This window comes from Ictalurus punctatus, chromosome 6 (genome assembly GCF_001660625.3).
Source record: "Ictalurus punctatus breed USDA103 chromosome 6, Coco_2.0, whole genome shotgun sequence".
In the NCBI taxonomy this organism is placed as follows: Eukaryota; Metazoa; Chordata; class Actinopteri; order Siluriformes; family Ictaluridae; genus Ictalurus; species Ictalurus punctatus.
The window spans coordinates 8492501-8515596 of record NC_030421.2 but is presented as its reverse complement, the minus strand read 5'-3'; the positions used below and the strand labels follow the sequence as shown (position 1 = coordinate 8515596).

Here is a 23096-nt window from a genome sequence, read left to right as displayed (position 1 = left end):
TGAGTGCAGTATTCTCAGTAGGTTCTTTTGGCCTACGTCCCATTACACCTCCCTCCATGTTTCACTCGAGGATTCAGATGATACCCGAGGATTTGCTGTCACTTGGCAACTGTGTGTGCCTTCCTCGATGGATTTCTGTTTGTTTCAGTCGGTCCAATAATTGGCACATGTTAATGGGAAATCCAAGCCAAAATTACTAATGCACCAATAAATTGCTAACGGAAGGTAGCAGTAAGCAAGCCACAGCAACGAGTCGTGATGGATTTAATTAATTCGTAGTCCTTTCAGAAATCCAAGCAAAGAGAGAAGTGTCAATGGGCACAATGTGCTAAAAGGTGATACAAAACTGGGTTTTGAATTTTTTTTTTTCTTCTGATTTTCCAAATCGGATGATGGTGTGTTGATGCATGTGTCACATATCTACCTATCCTTTAGATTCTTGTTAATTTTACAGCAATGGGTATATGAATTTGTGATTCTTTAGGGAAGAGATGCCAGTACTGACAAATGCTGACATAAACCAGCCACAATTATGGGCTAGTTTTTCCAAAAAGTTTACACCAGTTGTTAAATTAGATTTAGAGTTAGATTGAGATTTATTGTAATATCACAGTTTACATGGTTTACGCAGGGAAAAAAAGTATAAAAGGTGAGTGAAATTCTTATGTTACATAGCTACAAGGTACAAGATATAGTAGTAATAATATGAAAAAAAATGCATATAATAAATCTTACTTTATTTCTGTATATTGCATGGTGGATATTATTACGTGGAAGATAAACAGGAATATAAATACCAATAGAGTGGAGGTGGTGCTTGGGAGACTGATGTTTTGACTTCCAGAAATGTTCGTTTTTATGTCAAAAGGACATGTATTGCTTTGAAGCTTTTTGTCGACTCACATTCATGACTGACTTTACAGGCAAAAAAACAACAAGGCAACATTAACGTCCCATTTGCGTGTGAAAAACCAAATGGCAGCCTTTGTTGTGCTTCTGCTGCTTTGTGTGCCGCAACCATTTATTGTCTGTTTACTGGCTAAATAGATCCGCCTGCCTCTGGGTTTGATTAAATCAGAGCCTTGGAGCGCTGCAAGAAAATGGAAGTGTCACTATGCAATGACCATTCACTCTCCGAGTGTTCCAGGCTGTTAATAATTTAAGCAAACAACCAAATATCTTCTTTCTTTCAACCATGTTGGTCAAGAGAATGGTATTTAGCGATACAGTGAAAGCAGAGTTAGACTCTGATCTGACCAAGCATCGAACCCCATAGTTTATTTAAAAAAAGAAGAAATTTTGAGGCCATTAATAACCGTCAACGATTTGTGTATCATCCAAACTCAAACTTCATCAGTACTTTGAGTTTGAGGATTGTGTGAAAGTACAGAGTGAGGAAAACAGAGCTGTCTATTTTTGTGCTGCATATCAACGCTATCCACTTCACAGCAACTGTCTCCTTCGTGATGGTTGCTATAGTAGCATGGATCACCGGATGACTCTGAGAGGCTTGGAGACGCGTGTGTATCAAACTTCTCAGAATACCAATGCTGATCCGGGATCAGATCTTGTCTTGAGCATTCAGTTGATTATATGAGTGGACAGCTGATCCTAGGTCGGACTCTTTAATTGTGTACTCGTTTAGCAGATGCTTTTAGTCTGACATGCAAGCAAATCTCCAATCCGAGCTGTTAAAGGACCTGAAGATAAAAGTGATTAAAAAAATTGTGCCTATGTTTGGATAAAAATCAAAGTAAAATCATTTTAATGAATTATCGTGTGTCACGTCCCTTTCAAAAATATAATCAACTCATTTCCATGATGACCAGTTGCTGACTAGTAATCACAGCGTACCCACATTGTCAGTCGCACGCGCTTATACATCATGAATATGGTGGGGAAAGACAGCTTACTTTCTTGTCATTTCTTAAGCCAAAAACTAAGAGTCTTCATTGATGTTTCTGGTATGGAGTTTGGCCAGTCTTCTTCAGTGGGAAAGTGAAGTGACACAGGATCTCACTTCACAGCTGGACCATTGGCACAATGGATAACATGCCTGATTATGGATCAGAAGATTTTAGGTTTGACTCCTGGCTGGTTCGACTGTTGGCGGTGGTACACTATATGGCTGAAAGTATTGGACATTTATATAGAACTGCCACCAATCCTTGTTGTTTTAAAAGCCTCAGCTTTTCAGGGAAGGCTTTCCATTAGATTTTGGAGCGTGGCTGTGGGGAATTGCACATACAAGAGCATTAGTGATTTCAGGCACTAATGATGAGCAAGAAGGTCTGGCGTGCAATCAGCGCTTCAGTTCATCCCAAAGGTGTTCAGTGCGGTTGAGGTCAGGGCTCTGAAGGGAAATTGTAATGCTACCACATACAAATACATGATATAAAATTTTGTGGCAACAGTTTGGGGGAAGGCCACATGGGCATAATGGTCAGGTGTCCACATACAATAATTTTGTCCATGTAGTCTATCTTAGTGGTTAAGGCATTGGGATACTGGGTTATTGATCAGAAGGTTATGAGTCTCACTGGTACTCTTGGGTGCTTGAGCAAGACCCTTAACTGCTCAGTTATGTCTTGTATCAATTGTATGTGCATTTTTGGATTTCTAAAGAACTTTGAACTGCCACAGATTAGCAGGGCAAATCCCAACAACTCTAGATTAGCATTTTGGAATAATCTGGACAATTACATAAACTAAAAAAGTCATTGATATTGGCATTCATGTTGTTATATTGTTTAAAGGGCATAATGTACTTTTGTAAGACCCAGCATTCTGAGCAAAATGTTTGTTGTGAGGTTGAGCACATATTGTGAAGACACAGGACATGTTCAGTAGACTCTTCCAGTCCTCCCACTTCATCACTGAAATGTTATGGTCGCAATCCCTTGTTGTACCACCATCATCATACCTATACTATTGGCCCTAGCCTTATATGACAGTATTGAATGCTGCTGTATTGCATGAAGCACTGCAGTGTCTATATGGTCTGTAAGCTTTTTCCTCCCTTTACACTTTTTGGATCACCTCTCCCTTAGTGTTATTTTATATTTTAGAAATTAAGCACTGGATACAATATTCTGGGTAAAAAAAAAACCCAACAACAAATAACTATAGAAAAAATAAACACTTTCAACAATGACGTCAAATTTTGGCCCAATATTCTGAAGCTGTGTGGAGCAAAGAACGCTTTTTAATGCTTATCAACTGCTACTATTTATGCACCACTGACTTGTTAAATCTGGCTCCCTTTGACGGTTTTTAAGTTTATTTCTTGGGGAGGATCTCATAAGGCTTCCTAAAGGTGCAGCCTAACAACTAAGTGTTTTCTGATCTCAGAAAATTCCAAGTTAAATCCCTTAAGAAAACTAATAACCATCAACTACCTAAAGAACCCTTGAGAAACCGTTTTCCCCCTAAGAGTGTACAAGCAGTCTGATTCCTTCCAAGAGTTAAAGAAGGTCACGACTTTTATGAAATATATTACTAAAAAATGATAGTGTTTGGTCAGCATTCTACAGTCTGATTTATATTTATCCTTAGTGACATTTTTGGGTTGAAATACTTCTTCAATAAGAATGTTCGCAAAGACTAAGACATAGATGGCATGGGTTATTTCTTGATGGCCACGGTATAAGTTATGTTCATGTTTGCACCTAATCTATTCTGCACAGTCTGGTCTGGACAAGAGTGTGTGTTGAGCTACAGCTAAAAGATTAAAGCATTCTTCCATGTGCCACCGTTTTCCCCACCGCTTCTCCTCACACAACCGTGGAGGTTGAGAGGCGATGCATTTCATTTTTCCAACCCGTCTTTTTTCCGTGACATCATTCAGAAAATGCGGAGCTAAATCAAGCGTCCCCTGCCGGTCCTGTCAAGCAGAGGACTGCCAGGCCACAGATACTTTAGAGAAAATGTAAATGTCACAAAGCCAACCTGTCCTGATGGCTAGCAGGAGTGTCCTCAGCCACAGGATGTCCATTACTGAGCCAAAGACACTTTTTATCTAAAGGTACTAATTTGGGTTTGAAAGGCAGTAATTTGGTCCATTGGACTAGAGCAGAAAGTCTTTCAGTGCATCAGAACAAAGTCTAAGGGAAAATTACAGGACTCTCATTTTTCGTCCTTTTTTATTTAAAGGTTTTAATGCTTCAAGAACAATTAATTCTTTTTAAATTTAATCTCAAACCTAAGTATTGAAGTAGTCATCTTTTATATTGCTAAAATTTGGTTGGAAATGCAATGAGTAGAAAGTGGACATCCAAGCCTGTCATTCATCAGTTTGGACTTTAAGAGCTGGACAAAAGGGCATGGAATCTTGATTTCCAGTGGAGGATTTGATTCACCACATAAAAAAGAAGGACGTCTAGCATACTAGTGATGTGTCATTCATGAAGGAGTCAGCTCTTTCAGTTGACTCTCTTAGTTGAGAACTGACTCACATTATGTGCCATTTACCCCCATTATTTTGTGGATGTAGGCAATGTTGTTACTCTTGCAGTGTAATTAAATTTATTCGAAATGCTTCCAAAGAAACCTCTTTTCAACCTCTGAGCTGTTCGTTAGCGTGAATGATGAGACAATAATGATGTTTGTCTCATGTGTGTGTATGAAGCAGCATGACGTGGAGGATCTGCTTCTTGGCTGCTTGTTTAGAGTATTTTATAAAATGCAATGCAAGGTAATGTTAATTCTTAAATGGAAATATGTAATTTTTTTGTTTCTTCATAGAAGAATTTCAGATGAAGAATTCATAAGAAGAACAATCATTGGCCAAAATATTGCAAAATTTGTCCTGTTTAGAAATAAATGGCAAGGAATCATTTGGGAGCTGAAAGAGTCGACTTTTATTGATGAATTGAGTCGAATGATATGACTCACTGAACTGAGCTGGATTTCCCATCACAACAAGATTCATCACAGACTATAAAAGAACAATTAGTCCCTCTTATTTTAGACATTATAGCACAACAAATCACAACGTTTGTGTTGAAAGTATAACTGAGTTAATAAGTTAATAAACTAGCTACTCACACCAGCATGTATCTATTACAACAGAGTGCAGTCAAATTTTATTTGCTGTTGATTAAAAATAATTGATAATTAAGAATGTTTTTGATTCCTCTAGATCAGTGGTTCTCAATGGTTCTCAATTATTGTTTTCAAATAGAATGTGCATAAATGAAAAACCCTGCATTCCCTCTTCCTCTGTATTTTCTTTTTGCTGGGGAGAGGTGGAGCTTATCTTGCCTTTCATGTAGCTGTCAGTGCAGACCTGTGTTGCTAACTTAGCGACTTTTCATACCCCTTAAGAGATTTTTTTTTTTTTCCAAAAAAGAGCCTAGCGACAAATCTAGAGACTTTTTGGACAAACCTTAGCTAGCAACTTTCCAAATATCACCAGTACTATCCTGCAAGCGCGAGGTCTTGCTTTCCTGCTGCACTTACACCTCTCTCTGCGTCTGCTCTGTTCAGTGAGGGGCTGAGAGCCGGAGCAGCACATCCCGTTGATCACATAGCAGCTGACAGACGTGAATGTAAGAAGCAAGCGCAGGTGTCCTAGTGATTGATTTAACAATATCATGGATAATGAGACGCGCCCTTCATCCCAATTTACATCATTCGTTTGCGAATGTTTTTAGAATGCAAGGAATGGAATGTAATGCAACATGTTTTACATGCAAAATAGTCCATGTTATTACAGCCTAGTTCTCTTGTTCAAAGTAGTTATAGTGTTCAGAAACATTTTTCATCATTCATGTTCCATACCTGTCCGTTATATAGTTTTATAAAAGTCATAAAAGTTATTTTAAAAAATCACAAGTTATGAAAAGTAATTAAAAAATACAAAAACACAAAAGCAAAAAAATCTATCTGTCTGTCTAACTATCTATCGAAACTTTATAGATTAGGTTATATATAGATAGATTTTATATAGAATAGATAATTATTATACCTGGTCTTACCGGGGAGGGGGGGGTTGGGGTGCATGCCACATGATAGGGGAGGTTTGGGGGGCTTTAGTTACAAAAGGTTGAGAACTTCTGCACTACATCATTGCGTCGGTCGCTTATTATAGGCTTTAACTATAAAAATTAGCCATCTGGCTATGTGATTTTTTTTTCCCCAGTTAAATTGTTGTTGTTAACGAACAATTGGTAAAAGCCAATGTGGTGATGCGTACACTATGATCTATTTGATTTAAGATTGTTTTATTAGCTGAATATAGCTAAAATGTAATGTAGGCCTAAAATGCCACTCCGTTGAAGAGACTCAGTTTTACATCGTCCAAACTTCAGCTGAGTTTGTGAGCTTCACTGGAAAAGCTGATGAATGTTGACTCACATAACATTCAGATATTTTCCTTGATAGGCGATAAGGTTATTTTCCCTGTAACCAGATGTTCTCCCATAGCCACATAGCACATTAAAACATAAGGAAACCTAATCCAGGCTGCAGACAGTGAAAACATTGCTGCTGTTACACAGAACAATGCACAGTGGATTTCATTCTCCTGCATTAGCACTTTCTTCAGCCACTTTAATTTCTGCTCTAAGTCTTAATTCAACAAATTTTCCAAAATGGCCATGAGCACCAGCCTTTCGCTTACTGCCTTTTATTCTCTTACCTATTAGAGGGACTGACAAAGCATCTAGCCTCGTGGGGGGGGGGGGGGGGGATTTAACTGCTTAATCATAATAGCAGCTGGCAGGCTAATTAGCAGCATGTTTGCATTAATGTGATAATTTAGCATATTCGTCTGTGCAGTTGTGTTGTGCAGTACATGCTCACTGATTCTTTACTTAACTAGCACATACTGTAGAACTAGCACATACTGTAGCATTGGCTTCATGCACTGCTTGATCAGCCATCTGAAACTCCCTGTTATGATTCTGATGAGGGATTTGGCCAGGGAGAAGTACACTTGGAAGAGTATTTTTCCAATACTTGGAAGAGATTTGCAGCAGCGCTCTTTATACGATATGATACTCACTCACAACCAGGTAACTTTTTCTGCCTAATGATGATCCACGTTTTAATATGTACTTGGAAAACACAAAGAACTGATGCTAGGAGAAAAATTTGTTGTCTTTGTGGGAAGTGATAGTTCAGTGGTTAAGCGGTGGGCCTGCTGCATGGAAGGTTGTGAGTTCAAATCCCAGTACTGCCAGTCTGCCACTGCTGGGCCCTTGAGCAAGGCCCTTAACCCTCAGCTGCTCAGTTGTTTAAGTTGGATCTGCCCATTGGCATACATGTGTCATTGTTGTTCTTAAGCTCTAAATTAGAGCTGTGTCTGGACTGTTTCCCCCCCCCCAATGGAATTCTGATCAACTATGCCTGCTGCAGTTTTTATTGTTTTCACCTGAATGTGACATTTTTTCTAAATATAAACTAATTAGTAATTTAAACCATTGCAAAAGCAGTTACTGATAATGAATGAAAGCAAGTAAATTTGTGACGCAGTATGCTCTCATGTTAATGAACAAGGCCATTCTTATTTCCTCACAAGCTCATATCTGTCCGCCTGAACCTGCCATCAAAACAGTAAGAACTGCCCACTCCCTATGAGGGTTCTTTTTTTTTTCTTCGTTGGGTCCTTTGGGATCCCAGTCCTGATCCACACCTCTACCCTGAATATATATTTTGACATATATACAACATGAGAACACTGATAATAGAAAGCAATTAAATGGAATCCCATGAAAGTATACACTTACACATACACACATCTTAAACCCTATTTTGATTGACCTCTAAATAGTTCTGTATAAAAACCTACATTTATTTGATAGTCTGCATTTTAGAAAAAGTTCCACAGTTTCTTTAAGATAGCTTAGTAACCATCCAAAGACCCTAAGGATACAAGCAACCCGTTACAAATATGAAATCTAGAACTATTGAGTGTTATTTTGGTTGTACTCTAAATTTCTGTTTATTTATTTTTTACTCTTCATAAATATACCCTACAGCTCCCAAAGGATCTAAAAGTAAAAAACAAACAAACAAAAACTATTTAAAATAATAATAATAAACTACTAACCATCTAACGAAACATTAAGGAAGTCTTTATTCTACACTTAAGTGTAGAACCATTTGTTGTTGTTGTTGTTTTTTTTTTTTTAGCTTGAACTCTAAATAAAACCCTACAACTGTCTCTTTTTCTAAAGCTTATAAAAGTAACTTAATTTCAAGAACTACAATTGCTAACTATCCCAAGAACTATTAAGGAAGCCACATTTTTCTACACTTAAAAAAAGCTGAATCCAGCAACTTAAAGCCATTTTGATTCTTGAGCAAATGCATTACGTTGGCCTTCTACCGAACCATTAACTGAATCTGGCCACCAATACCTGTCTCTTATGTTTCTTAATAATTCTATTTCTCTGGCTGTCATTCAGATTCAAGAAGCAAACAGAAGACTGTAGATCTGGCAGCTTCTTCAGCTATAAAGTCACAAGCCAATCTGATTGAGCCATGATGTCGCACTTTGGAATGGGATTAATATCTCTTGGCATCAATGCATGCACCTGACGACCTCTTAAATAGCAAGGAGTCTAATATCTTCTGGATCTACTTAACCACTTTTGGAAGAATGTCTGACATTTTTTCTAATGAAACACAGCCATATATGTAATTATGGGGCCGGAGGGTGTTATTGTGGATGTTTAAAATCACTTTTGTGTAACATGTTTATAATTAAAACCATCACAAGTCTGAACTTCATGATGATCAAAACAATGTTGACGTCTGTAAACAACATGACCACCATACACCAATCAATCCTTCCTATTTGATTTAAACATCATGGATTAGCATGATGCACATTATGTGTCGACATTACATTTTATGGACCTCAAGCCATTTACTTTTTCTTTATTCTATTGATTTACTGTTTTCCTGAAATAAGGCAGATTTGGCTTGTCCATTTGTATAAAAACATCATCCCAATTTTTCCATTTGCTTTTACAATACCGACAATCGGTTATTACCTGATAGTGATCCAATACAATATTTTCTAAGTAACTAAGTCAACTATTGCAAGATTCTGTTGCTAGGTTATAAGAACCATCAGACATGACAGCCATGCGCTTTAAGACAAGTTCACACAAATTTACCACGTACAATTTATGGCCAAATCTTTGTGGACACCTGACCATCACACCTATATGTACTTGCTGAAAATCCCATTCCAGATTTATTCCCGCTTTGCATTTATAATAACCTCCACTCTACTGGGAAGGCTTTACACTAAATTTTGGAGCGTGGTTGTGGGGATTTGTGTTCATTCACTGAAAAGAGCATTGGTGAGGTCAGGTACTGATGGTGAGGAGATCTGGGGTGCAATCGGTGTTCAGTGGGGTTGAGGTCGGGGCTCTGTGCAGGTCACTCGAGTTCTTCCACTCCAACATTGGAAAACCGTGTCTTCATGGAGCTCGTTTGTGCACAGGGGCGTCGTCATGCTGGAGCAGGTTTGGGCCTCTTAGTTCCAGTGAAGGGAAATTGTGATTCGAGAGCATAGAAAGTGGTATTATTGTGATATAATAGAAAAACATGTTTGTATTTTCATTAAAGCTTGGTTTTGCCTTAAAATGTTTTAAATATATAATTGGGGTGAAAAAATCCAACTAAATTACCAAATTACCATTAAAAAAATAATAAAAAAATCAATCAACCTGTGCACTAGGGATGGGAGTCTGACAGGTAGTTCTACAGATAAGGCAAAAAAATATTTTGTATTTATTTACTTGTATTTAAGGACTTGGTCATGGCTTTCAGTTCCTAATAGTAGTTTAAATGAGCTTTATTATAGACAGGTTACTTTACACACCTTCCTTTCTTAGATGTTCCACTGAAAGTTTGATAGATTTTAAAATAAACAAATGGCTTGTAATGTAACCAAAAATGGTGATATAGGATCTTCAAAACCTTTTTACTCTAGTGTATTTATCACAAAAGTACAACCAACAAAAGAAAACCTGAGAGCCGGTTTTGCTCTTTAGGCAAAAGTTCAGTGTCATTAAAGACGTCTTTAAGGGAACACGTAAATGTCACTGTTTTTTACGGCCTTGGTTTCAAACTGTGCATGGCAATGCTTGTGAATTTATTTACAATGACATCAAGATCTGGAGAGATCCAAAAACACAATTTATGACTTGAATATGATGCAAACTAGAATATCACATCAATAAACACATCAATAAATGACCATCAGACGTGCGAAGTCTAGAGCTGCGTGAGTGTGCCAAAACGTTTGGCAACACATGCTGATTTCTGAATAAGGCAGGTCTGCTGTTTCACTCTGAACATGTTCAGCCCTTCACTGCAAGGTTCTAGTGTGGAGTTTGATGCAACTTGTTGCACTTCAGTGCCCACAAGTGTGTCACCATTCCTACTGTGTACACTCCATCCTGAACATAACAGTCTATGAGTGAAGGTCATTCTGTCATTCTGAGGCAAAAACACAGTTTTACTGCTCTAAATGGGCAGATTCACAAGCCAAAGCCGCACCTTCAACACTTCAGCAGGCTATAGAATAAACTAGTAAATAGGTCACACAATTTTTGGCTTGCAACTTTCCCACAATTGAGTTTTGTTAACATTAAAATGAGCTTCTTTTAGCTAGTTGCAGTTGCAAGCAAAAAGGACTACCATCCAAATCATCTGATGTATGTTGCAAAATATAATTTCCCTTTATTGTAGCAGGTAGCTCCAGCTCTAGGATTCCTGCTTTGTTCCTGATCTCTTCCTATCTTTCTGGAGTTTTGCACATTCTCCTCTTGTGCAAATTGATTTACACCAGGTTCTCAGTTTCCTCACACCATCAAAACAAAACGATGGTAGATGGATTGGCTACTCCAATTTGCCCCTAGGTGTGTGTGTGTGTGTGTGTGTGTGTGTGTGTGACCCATCCAGGGTGTATTCCCACCATGTGCCCAGTCCTGATAAATTTCTTGACCAGAATAACGAGGTTATTGACAATAAATGAAAACTATAGACTTCAATACTACCTGCACTGTGGATGTCTTGTTGTTTTAATGGTTTTCATGAAAATGTGAGTGTGTCTTACTTGGGTCATGAAACAACAAATGTATCATCCTAAGCACCTGACATCACCATGTATTGGTTCCAGACCAGAATCTCAATCCAAACAAATTTGGCCAGCCAAAAACCAGCACTTATTTTTGTATAACCATGAGGATGGGACACAATGGTTCCTGATTAGGCACTATTACCTTGTCATAGGAAAAGAGTCTTCTAGAGCATTTGGTAGAATGAGGTTGATCCTAACAGGTGGTAGAATAGTTTTGGTACCATCTCATGAGTATCACTCTAAGCAGTTAAATCTGACCGTTAAATTTACCACCTATTAAAATGATTACAATACACATTTTCACATTGATAAAATTTATACCACAGTGCTGTTGAATTCTCAACTCTGATTGGTCAGCAGCTCTAACAGTAGCTGCAAGGTTTGTATCAAAATTTTTGTGCTCTCTAATGTGCTAGAGCTATGGCTAGAGGGCTTTGCACTTTGCAGTCTCTCAGTAACATGACAAGCTGCATTTTTTCTTATTAACTTTAAGAGCAAGAACAAAGAGAGGCTGGTAAAGGAACAGCTGTTTATAGCTGCTATAACAAGTGATAACTGGAACTAACTTGTTACGCACATGTTCTACAATATTAAGAGTAACTATAAATGATTAAAATGTGTCATTCCATAATGGATAACAGAATAGTAACTGTTGGCAAATTGCAGTCATTTTAGAAGAATAACTTGAACACTTGAGGCTGTGGTGTTATTGGAAAATAATCAAATTTATGATGGTTTTTGTTGATTAATTTCCTACAACAGCAAAACATAGCTCATCAACGCAATTGCCGCCAAACCTAAGTTAACTTAAACACAATCTAAACTAGAAAACCTTGCTGGTGGGTTTTAAATAAATTTAATATAGTCTAAAATAACACTCTTTTCATCTGTAGTTCTGTGATGGTGGAATTGCCTAGCTTTGTTCGCTCTAAAGAGTCCATCACAACCTTCAGGGAAGAGCTGCTGTTACCAGTTGACGTGATCGATGACCTGTGTTTTACCATATCCATGTATTACGATATTGCATATTTTATTGTTATTCATCTGTGCTACTACTGTTTAAATGTGTAAATGAGTGTAAATTAGTCTTCTTCAACATTCAAGATCATTCATAGTTTGACTGGTGATTACAGCTGAACTACGAACATCTGTCTCTTCTACAAACAAAGTCTTCAGTTGATTAAGACATGAAGAAGCGAGCTTTGTCATGCTAACTCCCTCCTTCTGCCAAATTCAAGAGGCTGCCTCGCCTTGCATAACTTTGTCCAAACTTCAAATCAAAGGCAGATTGTGAAATAATGGCTGTTTGGCCGATACACAGCCAGCTCTTGTTATCCAGCTTCTTCTATCTTCACTCATTTGTGTACAAATATCAACCTCACTCAACAAAAATAGACAAAATTAGGCTGTTCATGTGGGCATGGTTTATAACTTTTGTGTGTTTGTGAAACACAGAGCTGCAAGTCCAAGGGATCAGTCTAAACAAAAAAAAAAAGCTAAGCCAAGCAATCTAGTTTAAACATAAGCTGACCTAAACAATCAGTTTAAACAAACAAAAAAATAACCCTAAACAAATCCCTCAGTTTAAACATGAAAACTGACATAAATCATCATTTTACAGATTAAAACTAACCAAAGCTTTAAGTTTATAAAACTAAAATGTATCCCAACCCTCAAACCCTAATCTGAAATACTCATAATAACAAACTCTCAGTTTAAGGATTAAAACAAATCCTAAACCTCACCCTAATCCTCCATAATAAAACTTTTCAAAACATTTTATTTAAAGACTAAAATGGATAGTAAAACCAAGATTCTCTGATTGAAGACTAAAACAACCCCAAACTCTTCATGATCTCATTTAAGGACTAAAGGCTAAGCTAAGAGCTTACTGTTAAGATAAACAGTGTTAAGATAAACACTAAACATTTCCCACCCCTGAGCTGAAGTACTAAAACAAACACAAAATAAAACTAACTCCAAGACCGTAGTCACGTACTATTAATTTATGTTAAACATAGTCCACAATAAACTTAAGAAGCAGAAGAAGGCCTTGCTCAAGGGCTGCCACTGTTGGGCCCTTGAGCAAGGCCCTTAACCCTCCCTGCTCCAGGGACACCGTATCATGGCTGACCCTGCGCTCTAACCCCAACCTTCTAACTCGGATATGCAAAGAAAAGAATTCCACTGTACTGTAATGTATATATGACCAATAAAGGCTTCTTCTTCTAAAAAAATAAAATAAAAAATAAAAAACCCAATCCTTATTGAATACATAAAAACTTAAATTCCCAGTTTAAACACTTTAAACCTACCTAAACTCTTAATTTCAACAACCTAAACCCTCAGTTTACACACTACAAATACCTCAAACATTTTATTTAAACACTAAGTTTAAATGCTAAATATTACCTAAACCCTTGGCTAAAACACTGCAAACTCTGAAACCCTCATTTTAAATACTAAAAACATCAAAAACTTCAGTTTAAATAATAAAACATCCTAAAACATCAGGTTAAACTCTAAATATAATCCAAGCCAAACATTAAAAACTAACCTAAACCTTAAGTTTAAACACTAAAAAACAACAGTCTTCAGTTTAAACACTAAAAACTATTTAAATTCTCAGTTTAAACTCTAAATATAACCCACGCCCTCAGTTTCCACATTAAAACTAACATAAACCCTAAGTTTAGACATTAAAAACAACCCTAATCCTCAGTTTAAACACTAAAATGACATAAACCCTCAGTTTAAAAGCCAAATTTGACCCAAACACTCCATTTTAACTAAAATCCACCAAAAACCTTAAACATTATGGATAACCCAAATTTTCAGTTTAAAAACTAAAAACAACTTTAACGCTCCAGTTCAATACTAAAACTAAATGCTCAGCTTAAACACTAAAACAATATAAAACCTCTGTTTAAAAACAACCAAAACCCTCAGTTTAAACATTTAAACACCCTAAACTCTCCATTTAAACACAAATAACAACCTAAACTCTCAGTTTAAACATTTAAACTAACATTAGTTTAAAAGTTAAGAACAAGCCAAACTTTCAGTGTAAAAACTAAAAACAACTTTTTAGTGTTTAAACACTACATATAATTCAACCCCTAAGTGTAAACACTAAAAGCAACTTAAATGTCAGTTTAAATGCTAAAAACACTCTAATCCCTTAGTTTAACCACCTAAATTCTCAGTTTAAACCCTAAAAACCACCTAAACTCTTAGTTTAAACACTAAAAACAACATAAGCCCTCGGTTTAAACTTTCAAAACAAACTAAAATTTTAGGTTAAACATTAAAAGTCGTTAAACTCCTAGTTTAAATGCTAAAAACAACCTAAACGCTCAGTTTAAACGCCAGATATATATTATACTATCAGTTTAGACTAAAGTTAACCCAAAACCTCAGTTTATGTCCTAAAACCAACAGGACTAAGCACAATCTATGAAGATTAAGTTCCCCATTAAAGCTAAGACCTTAGTTTCAGGACTAATAGTAACTAAAATTAAACCAAACCCTCAGCCATGAGGATAAGGCAGAATGAGAGCAGCACTAAATTTTCCCACAACTAGAGGACGAGTTCACACTTTACACCAAGCTGCAGCTGGAAGCCAGCTCTTTCTGAGCGCTCTCTCTGTGTGTGTGTGTGTGTGTGTGTGCGTGTGCGTGTGCGTGTGTGTGTAAAGTGAGCGTAAAAGCCCCCCTCTCTGTGTTGAGGAACGCTCTCTGTGATATGGCCTCTCTGTCAGACGGAGTGAGAGGCTGGGCCAGAGCGAGCACACTGCAATGTGAGCTGAGATTCAGAAAGCCAGAGCAGTGAGCTCGCTTTTGAAAATATACACTCACACACTCGTCAATGGACCAATATGTGACCATTAAGAGGCAGCTTCTGCACAGACCCATCTTCAGGTAAGAAGGGATGGGAAATGGGACCAAACCGCTGAACTGCTTGAGCTGGGACATTACAGGTGCATGAGTGTGTGTCTGGCTTGAGTGTCAAATGGGAACATAAAGTAAACTTAAAGTAAACTTGCTCTCATGCTTCTCTTGGAGGAGGATAGATTTTTTTTTATATTGTGTGAGTAACAAGTAACATAAACTTTCTATGAAGTTGTCTTTCTTGCCTTTTTTTTTTGGCCCGTATTCTTAGAGCATTACAAAAAAAATTATATTCTGTGTGTGAGCATGTCTAACCACGAAGGAAAACATTCACTTGACTGATCTATGTTAAAATGCCCATATTTTAGTATCTCTCTCTCTCTCTCTCTCTCTCTCTCACTCACACACACACACACACACACACATACACACACACTTACTTTAGGGGCAGTTTAAAGTTTTCAAGTCAGATCAGAGTGGCGTTCGCTAACGACCCAGTGTGTTGTGGTTATACGGTCATTACAGGCAGGTTACATGGTTACGGTTCATTTTCAGAGCCTCATTATTTCGAAAAGGCCACTAATGGCTTCTTCGCATGTTAAATGGAAAAGTGTGGTAAAGAGGAACAGCTGTGCAGCAGGTACTTCACTATACATTCCTTAAGATGTTTCATTATCTGTTGGTTGTCTTTCACTCTTTATTAATATGGTCAATGATCAATATTCCAGATCAATGTTCCAGTGCGTGAAGAGATACATTTAAAGTTAAAACGTTTAGAACTGCTCCTGTGTAATACTATGCAATACAATCCATCCAATTTCTGTATCGCTTATCCTACACAGGGTTACAGGGGAGCCTGGTGCCTGTCCCAGGGAGCTTGGGCCACACCTGGTATGCATGTAGGGCACAATTGCACACACATTCATACACTACAGACAATTTGGAAATGCCGATCAGCCTACTGACTGTGCTAACTGACTAGCAAATGTGCTAGCTTTAAAATTAAAACTTTAGGGTGTCAGACACCATGCCTCGTTCACTGGGATTGACACGCACAGAGGCCACGCCTCTTTCTCTGGGACTGATGGGTACAGAGGTCATGTCTCCTTCACTGGGACTGACAGGTACAGAGTCCACGACTCTTTCTCTGGGACTGATGGGTACAGAGGTCACATCTCCTTCACTGCGACTCACAGGTACAGAGGCCACGCCTCTTTCTCTGGGACTGACAGGTACAAAGGCCACGCCTCTTTCTCTGGGACTCACAGGTACAGAGGCAATGCCTCCTTCATTGGGACTGACGGGTACAGAGGCCATGCCTCCTTCACTGGGACTGACAGGTACAGCGGCCATGCCTCCTTCACTGGGACTCACAGGTACAGAGGCCATGTCTCTTTCACTGGGGTGGACAGGTCCAGAGCCCACAACTCTTTCAATGGGACTGATGGGTACAGAGGCCACGCCTTTTTCACTGGGACTGATGGGCATAGAGGCCACATCTCTCTCACTGGGACTGACGGGTATAGAGGACACACCTCCTTTACTGAGAATGACAAGTACAGAGGCCTCACCTATTTCACTGGGACTTATTAGCACAGAGACCATGTCTTCATGTCTGAGACTTACGGGTACAGTCGTCATATCTTCTTCACTTTCATTTGGACTTTCATTCACCCCTCCTTCACTGAGCTTGATAACTATAAAGACCAATTTAATTAAAGACTAATTTGAACTGACAAACAAAGATGCCATACCTCCTTCATTTGTAGAAAACAACTACAGAGGTCTATCTGACTGAGTGGGCAATTTTAAACTGGATTGCGTTTTATTTGAAGAGATTCACTTTTTATGTTTTCTTTTTGTTTTAAATCTGTGTTTTATATTGCTAACTCGGGCATCATTAAAAACAATGGCCTTGCTCTCAATGTGTCTGCCGAGAGTTAACAGAACGAAAAATGAAGTGAAAATGAGTTCCATCTGGTCAGTATTACTGTACAAAGCGTGAGTGAGTGTGTGATGGTGCACTGTGTGTGAGTCATGAACCCTCTGGATTCCTTTTATTTTTCTTAATTTGTTAAAAAGTCAAGCTCTTACTCATCAGTGTTTGGAATACACACCAGTTACTTATATGCAGAGCTCTGGACTCTTAAAAGGAAATAAAGCTCTCGTCTTCATGGTTTGTTTATAAATAATGACATCCCGCCCCAGGCTGCACTTAAAATCCCATTGGGTGGTGCATGATGACATCTGTAATTTATCTCAGGCCTTGACTTTGATAAGTGGCCCATGGGTTACTCTGAAGCTCAGATGAACTGAGTGAGTCATGAATCAACTTTTACTCTCTCAAACCTTACTCTCTCACGATGTTCTGGGTTTGACCTGATGAATCTTTATGAAGATGTAAGGAACAGCTTTATGGAGGACCTTAAGACCTCTAAATGGCAGTGTTTACATGCAAAGATTTTCATAAATCTGATTGGCCTCATCCTGACTGCAGTTTCCAAATGAACTGTTTATATATTTACAACAAACTCAGCATCCTGTTAAATGTCAATTAGTATGCACAGATTTTTTTCACCCGAATATTACCATAACTAAGAGAAGGTGTGTCAGGTAGCTAACATTGGCTCAGTATGTTAGCACAGTTTCCAGACAGTTTGCTTTTAAACTACTCTTAATTCAATTCAATTCAATTCAATTTTATTTGTATAGCGCTTTTTACAATAGACATTGTCTCAAAGCAGCTTTACAGAAATAATCTATGTTAGTTTCAGCATAATCTCCTTCAAACATCCTTATTGGGTGGATTTTCACAGACTTTTCACATTCAATTGGATACAAATATAATTATACATCTCATGGTGTACTCTCTTCATTTTTAAATGGTTGCAGAAATGTTTGTTATTCCCATTAATCTATCATTGAGTTGTGAGATGAGTATAAGCGTTATTCATCAGAAGGATTGATTCCAATATAGTACCAATTTCAGGATGGCATTGCTCTTTTGTCACTTTATTATCTAAAGTTTTGGAGGCCACTCTGTAGCTCCAATGTAAGTTGGTTGGAATGTCCGGGTGGAAAGTTTTTCCTAAACTTTCAGGGTATTCATTCATTCATTAATTCATTCATTTTTCTTCCATTTATTCTGGTGGTGGTTACAGAGGCAACAGGCTGACAAAGTCAGTTCAGGCTTCTCTATCCCCAGCCACAGATTTCATCACATCCTGGTGGATTCCCAGATGTTCCCAAGCCAACTATGATATATAATTCCTCCAGCAGGTTCTGGGACTGCCCTGGTTTCAATGCCTTATATAGCTCTACCAGTAGTCAATTAGGCGGTTTCCTTGTAAGGTGCCCAAACCACCTCAACTGATTACTCTTAATTTGGGGGAGTCCTTACTGTGTGTGAGCCTTTACTGTGTGACTAGATACTGTACTGTAGCTAGTCCACACCTTTCCATCCATCTCACACACTAATTCAGGCTCTTTCCCTGCCAGTTCCCAATGCCAGTTTCCATTCCAAAGAGCCTAGTCCATCTAAGACTGTCTGCTGTTGACTGGCAGAGCACCTGACCCCACCCTTCATCTTGCAAGATGGCTCCATGTCAACATTTTGAGTCCAACAGGGTTATGTGGGTGGCCTGGTCACCAGACACTTGCTTTACAGACACCACCCCCCAGGCCTGGCTCCAATGGTGGGTCTCGGTAACACTATTTCAAGCAGGGTACACTTAGTCATTTTTATACCTTTCATGACGGACATTAGGTCCAAGAGTTGCCCTACTGGGAGCACTAAGTTCCCAGTGACATTGGTTTTACTGAAGTACACAAGCCCCTTCATCACAACAAGGTCTCTAGTCACGAAGGGGTTGTTGAGAGTATTGAGTAATGAGAGTAGAACTGTATAAAATTTCAGTCACAGGACAGGCACTATAAGTGTGTAATATGGGCAGATATCAAATATTTGTCAATGTGATGTTTTTCACTATCAGCAGCCACCATAAATAATAAATACTACATCCATGTTTTCTTGACACTAAGGGCCAGCTGTACTAAGTTGTTTGCATCTGTTTTAGGCTCAGTTAGACTATATTCTGCATAGAATTTATCTGCATTTCTTTGCATCATACATTTTAATATGAGGGAGAATCGAACAAAAGTGAAGTCAATGCAAAAAGAGTGGAGAAATGGGAAGTGTGACTGCATATTGCATTTAATGTACTAAAATTTACTTTTAAATTTTAAATTGTACTAAAATGGTTATTACGGTTCAGATCATTTTTATTTACAAAAAACAAATTTAATAATACAAGATCGATGTTGGTGGACCTTGGTGAACGAACTACTTAGGAAATCTATATCTTTTAATATTGTTTGTCAATTGGGATTTTCCTTGGCTCATATATGTAAGGAACAGCACTTTTGTGACATTGCCAACTTTTTAAATATTATAGACTTCACCGTGGACCAGAGTTTAATCCCACACTTCTACGAGCTTATTCTGTACACAGCCAACCTTAATGTTTTATTAAAGGCAATTAGTAATTAAATGGGATATTAGCCATGATAATGTCCTTCACACCGTTTACTTGTACTGACATGAGTCTTTATTTAATAAGAACATAATTTATTGCCACATCTTCTCCATTACTGAAATCGCATTTTCTTTTTAGTTCTGAGCTTTTTGAAGACTCTGTGGTTGATCATTTTTAATGATTCACAGTAGGATTTAAAGTGCAGTTTGTGCCTCATGCAGAGTGTGTTTACTAGGCAAACCCAGGGAAAGTTAGCATTTTGTGGACAGGCTAATTTCTGTTTTGCAGAGCTCCTCCTTATATATATATATATATATATATATATATATATATATATATATATATATATATATATATATATATATATATATATATATATATATTCCTCAGCATAACCATATTTAAGTAAAGTAAGATCTGTCAAACACTCATATTTCAATAATAGATCAATAAAAAAGGTGCTGTAGGCGAAGAATTTTACTCATGATTTTTCTGTAACTGTTTCCCCAATGTTCAAATCGAATAACCATGTTAATGGAGTATTTACCACATCTTTGGACAGTTCGGAAGAGGGTGCTAAATGCTATACTGGGCCACTTTGGAATCCCTTAAGACAAAACCTAAAGCTACATTTATACAATTACTGTTTATAATCTTAAACACAGGGGCAATTTACATTTGCTCAAGGCTACAAGTTACCTGAAGTTCAACTGTCTACTGTACTTGAATCAACAGAGCTAAAACCATATTGGGGTTATGGCCGTTTCTGTGAAAACATCGAAACCATGATGTCCAGGGAAAACAACGGTCCATTGCACATTTTTCTGAACTGAGATCTTGATCACTCTGGTTATGAAAGCCACAGAGGACGTCTTTTAAATTACATTTTCATAGCCCGCTATGAGGTTCCTTAATTTGGAGAGTGGGGCAAGATGATGTTGATGAGCTTTAGCTGAAAGAAATGATTTTTCCTGTAGGAACTGCTGATGTGGTTATGAATACAGATTGTAGTAGTTGCAGATTCCAGTTGAGACTTACACGCATGAAACACATTGGTAACAAAAAACAGCTGCGCACAGCTTTAGGAGAGGTCTTCACACGTCACAGCATTTCCATATGGCCCAGAAAACAAAACCAATATCATGCACAAATTTTGAATCAGAGGTCTTGTTTTTGTTGTAATTATTCGAAAACACATATCTGGGCCATGCTGCAGGCTTGAACATGAGTCAGATGTGCATCTGAAGCCTCAATTGTTCTAAATTCAACTGTTAATAAAGTTGTCAGAGAAGATTAACATACTAAACAGTCTATAGTCTAACAGCAGCTCTGACGGTAATTCTGCCTGCAAGATAAATCACAGCATATTCATAGGACGTTATTGCTTCTATAGAAACAGTGTACCCGGGGACTTGAATGGTCGATGTGGCTCATAAATAGATTTTCCATCCATCCATCCATTCTCTGGATGCCGCTTATCCTACAGGGTCGCAGGGAACCTGGAGCCTATCCCAGGGGGCATGGGGCACAAGGCGGGGGGACACACTGGACGGGGTATAAATAGATTTTTAAAAGTGTAATTGTTCATATGTAAGGAGGTGGTTATTTAGTGTTTATGGAAGATGCATTTTTTGTATTATTAACATCAAGAAGGAGACATAAAGTGGCAGTGGTAGCTCAGTGGTTAAGGAAGGTCATGATTTCAAACCCAAGCACCGCCAAGCTGCAACTGTTGGGCCCTTGAGCAAGGCCCTTAACCCTCAACTGCTCAGCTGTATAAATGAGATAAATGTAAGTCGCTCTGGATAAGGGCATCTGCCAAAAGCCATGAATGTGAATAAAGATAGGCTTCTGAAGGAATGACAGTTGTTATAATGTAAGTAATAACAAGAACTAATTTGTTTCGTGGATGTCCTACAACATATAAATGTAACCACGAATGGATAAAATGTATGACATCATTCTTTAATGAATAATAATTTTTTTTAATTGGTAAATCGGTGTAGTGTTAGAGGAATGAAACGCTTCATGACATGCTGTTATTGGAAGATAATATTTAGCATGGTAACAGCATGCTTGCTCAGGTTTTATTCCTTACGTATTCACAATGTAAAACATCATTTTCAAGTAGCTACTTCTGCTGTAACTGAAGAAAGGACAGGCCATCTAGGTGTTCATTTATCAAGTGACATTTAATCCAAACTGTGGCATATTTTATTTTTTTCCTGCCATTTCAATCCCTGAGAAAGTCCAGTTTGACCACCATAATCAGCAGATCCATCGAGCAAGTCAACACAGCTGTCAGAGAGAAAATCCCGTGGCCCTTCATTTCACTCACACTTCTCTCGGCCATCGAAGGCTGGCCAAGTTTAGGTCTTGCCGGAAATAAACTGGACACTGACATAACCAAGCGTTATCTTTCCCACAGAGAATAGCCTCTCGCGTGCACCTCACCACAGAGAACCTGCTCATAAATCATCGCCCCGGCGATCACGGTGTATCAGTCGGATTTTGGCTCCTTTTGAACAAAAAAAAACAACAGTGTTTTTATCCACAGCTCCCACTACTCGTGTTACAGAAACCAATAAGCCTGATTGTTGAGAAATAGTTTGTGATTGTGCTTTTACCTGTCTCGAGAGGTTCCCCTTTCCTTCTGAAAGATTTCAGACCCAGAACAAGCATTTAGTTTTGTGTGGTTTCTTCAGGAAAGAAGATCTGCCCTGTGAACGAAATTAATAGCAGCACTGCTTTAGTCATACTGTATGGGGTAAAATCTAAGTGTGCATTATTTACATTGCCTTTGTTGTATGTTTGTTTACACAGTAAATAACAAAAAAAATATCTTGCATATAAGCATATTGAACTATCATTTCTCTCTATGAGATATTAAAATATAATATTATTAACCCTAGTTAATAATAAGCCATGGTGGCTTAGTGGTTTTCACGTTCGCCTCATACCTCCAGGGTCGGGGGGTCGATTCCCACCGTGGCCCTGTGTGTGCGGAGTTTGCATGTTCTCCCCGTGTTGCGGGGGTTTCCTCCGGGTGCTCCGGTTTCCTCCCCCAGTCCAGAGACATGCATGGTAGGCTGATTGGCGTGTCTAAAGTGTCCGTAGTGTGTGAATGCGATTGTGATTGTGCCCTGCGATGGACTGGCACCCTGTCCAGGGTGTACCCCACCTTGTGCCTGATGCTCACTGGGATAGGCTCCAGGTTCCCTGTGACCCTGAAAAGGATTAAGCGGTATAGAAGATGGATGGATTATTAACCCTATTTCTAGATATTTTTACTTATTCTATTTGAAGATCATTTAGCTTATTTCAAGTGTTTATGTCTAGAAAGAAACGTTTTATCTGCCAATAGAATAAGAAAATGTTAAATTTGGAATTAGTAAACATAGAAATAGGATTTCAGGTCTTATATTTGTTATAATCTCTTAATGAGAAATATTAGATCATTTCTCCTTTATTCAGGTATTGTCACTTGCTAAGATAATTTTTTTTTTTTTTTACAGTTTATTGGATAATAACATTTGTTTTGCGTACTGGTTTTGTGATTTATTGTG

The 23096-nt window shown here is 38.1% G+C and overlaps 1 protein-coding gene and 1 long non-coding RNA gene across 3 annotated transcripts in view; one reads left to right on the top strand and one right to left on the bottom strand.

Annotated features, from left to right (window-relative positions):
* pde1a (phosphodiesterase 1A, calmodulin-dependent) overlaps positions 1 to 23096 on the top strand; it is an 88199-nt gene that overhangs the window by 12604 nt on the left and 52499 nt on the right. The window contains exon 1 of one of the 2 annotated variants that reach the window (XM_053680815.1): positions 14837 to 15025. The exons of the other annotated variant lie outside the window; for it this stretch is intronic. Coding sequence (XP_053536790.1) covers positions 14973 to 15025 — 53 coding nt within the window. The 5' untranslated portion in view covers positions 14837 to 14972. Of the gene's footprint in view, positions 1 to 14836; positions 15026 to 23096 lie in introns of those variants that run through there. 2 annotated transcript variants of the gene reach the window in all.
* On the bottom strand, positions 21543 to 22777 carry LOC108266928 (uncharacterized). Its single transcript, XR_001812978.3, has 3 exons — positions 22491 to 22777; positions 22158 to 22250; positions 21543 to 22048 (listed from the first exon to the last, which is right to left on the bottom strand). It is a non-coding gene; the product is annotated as an uncharacterized LOC108266928 (long non-coding RNA).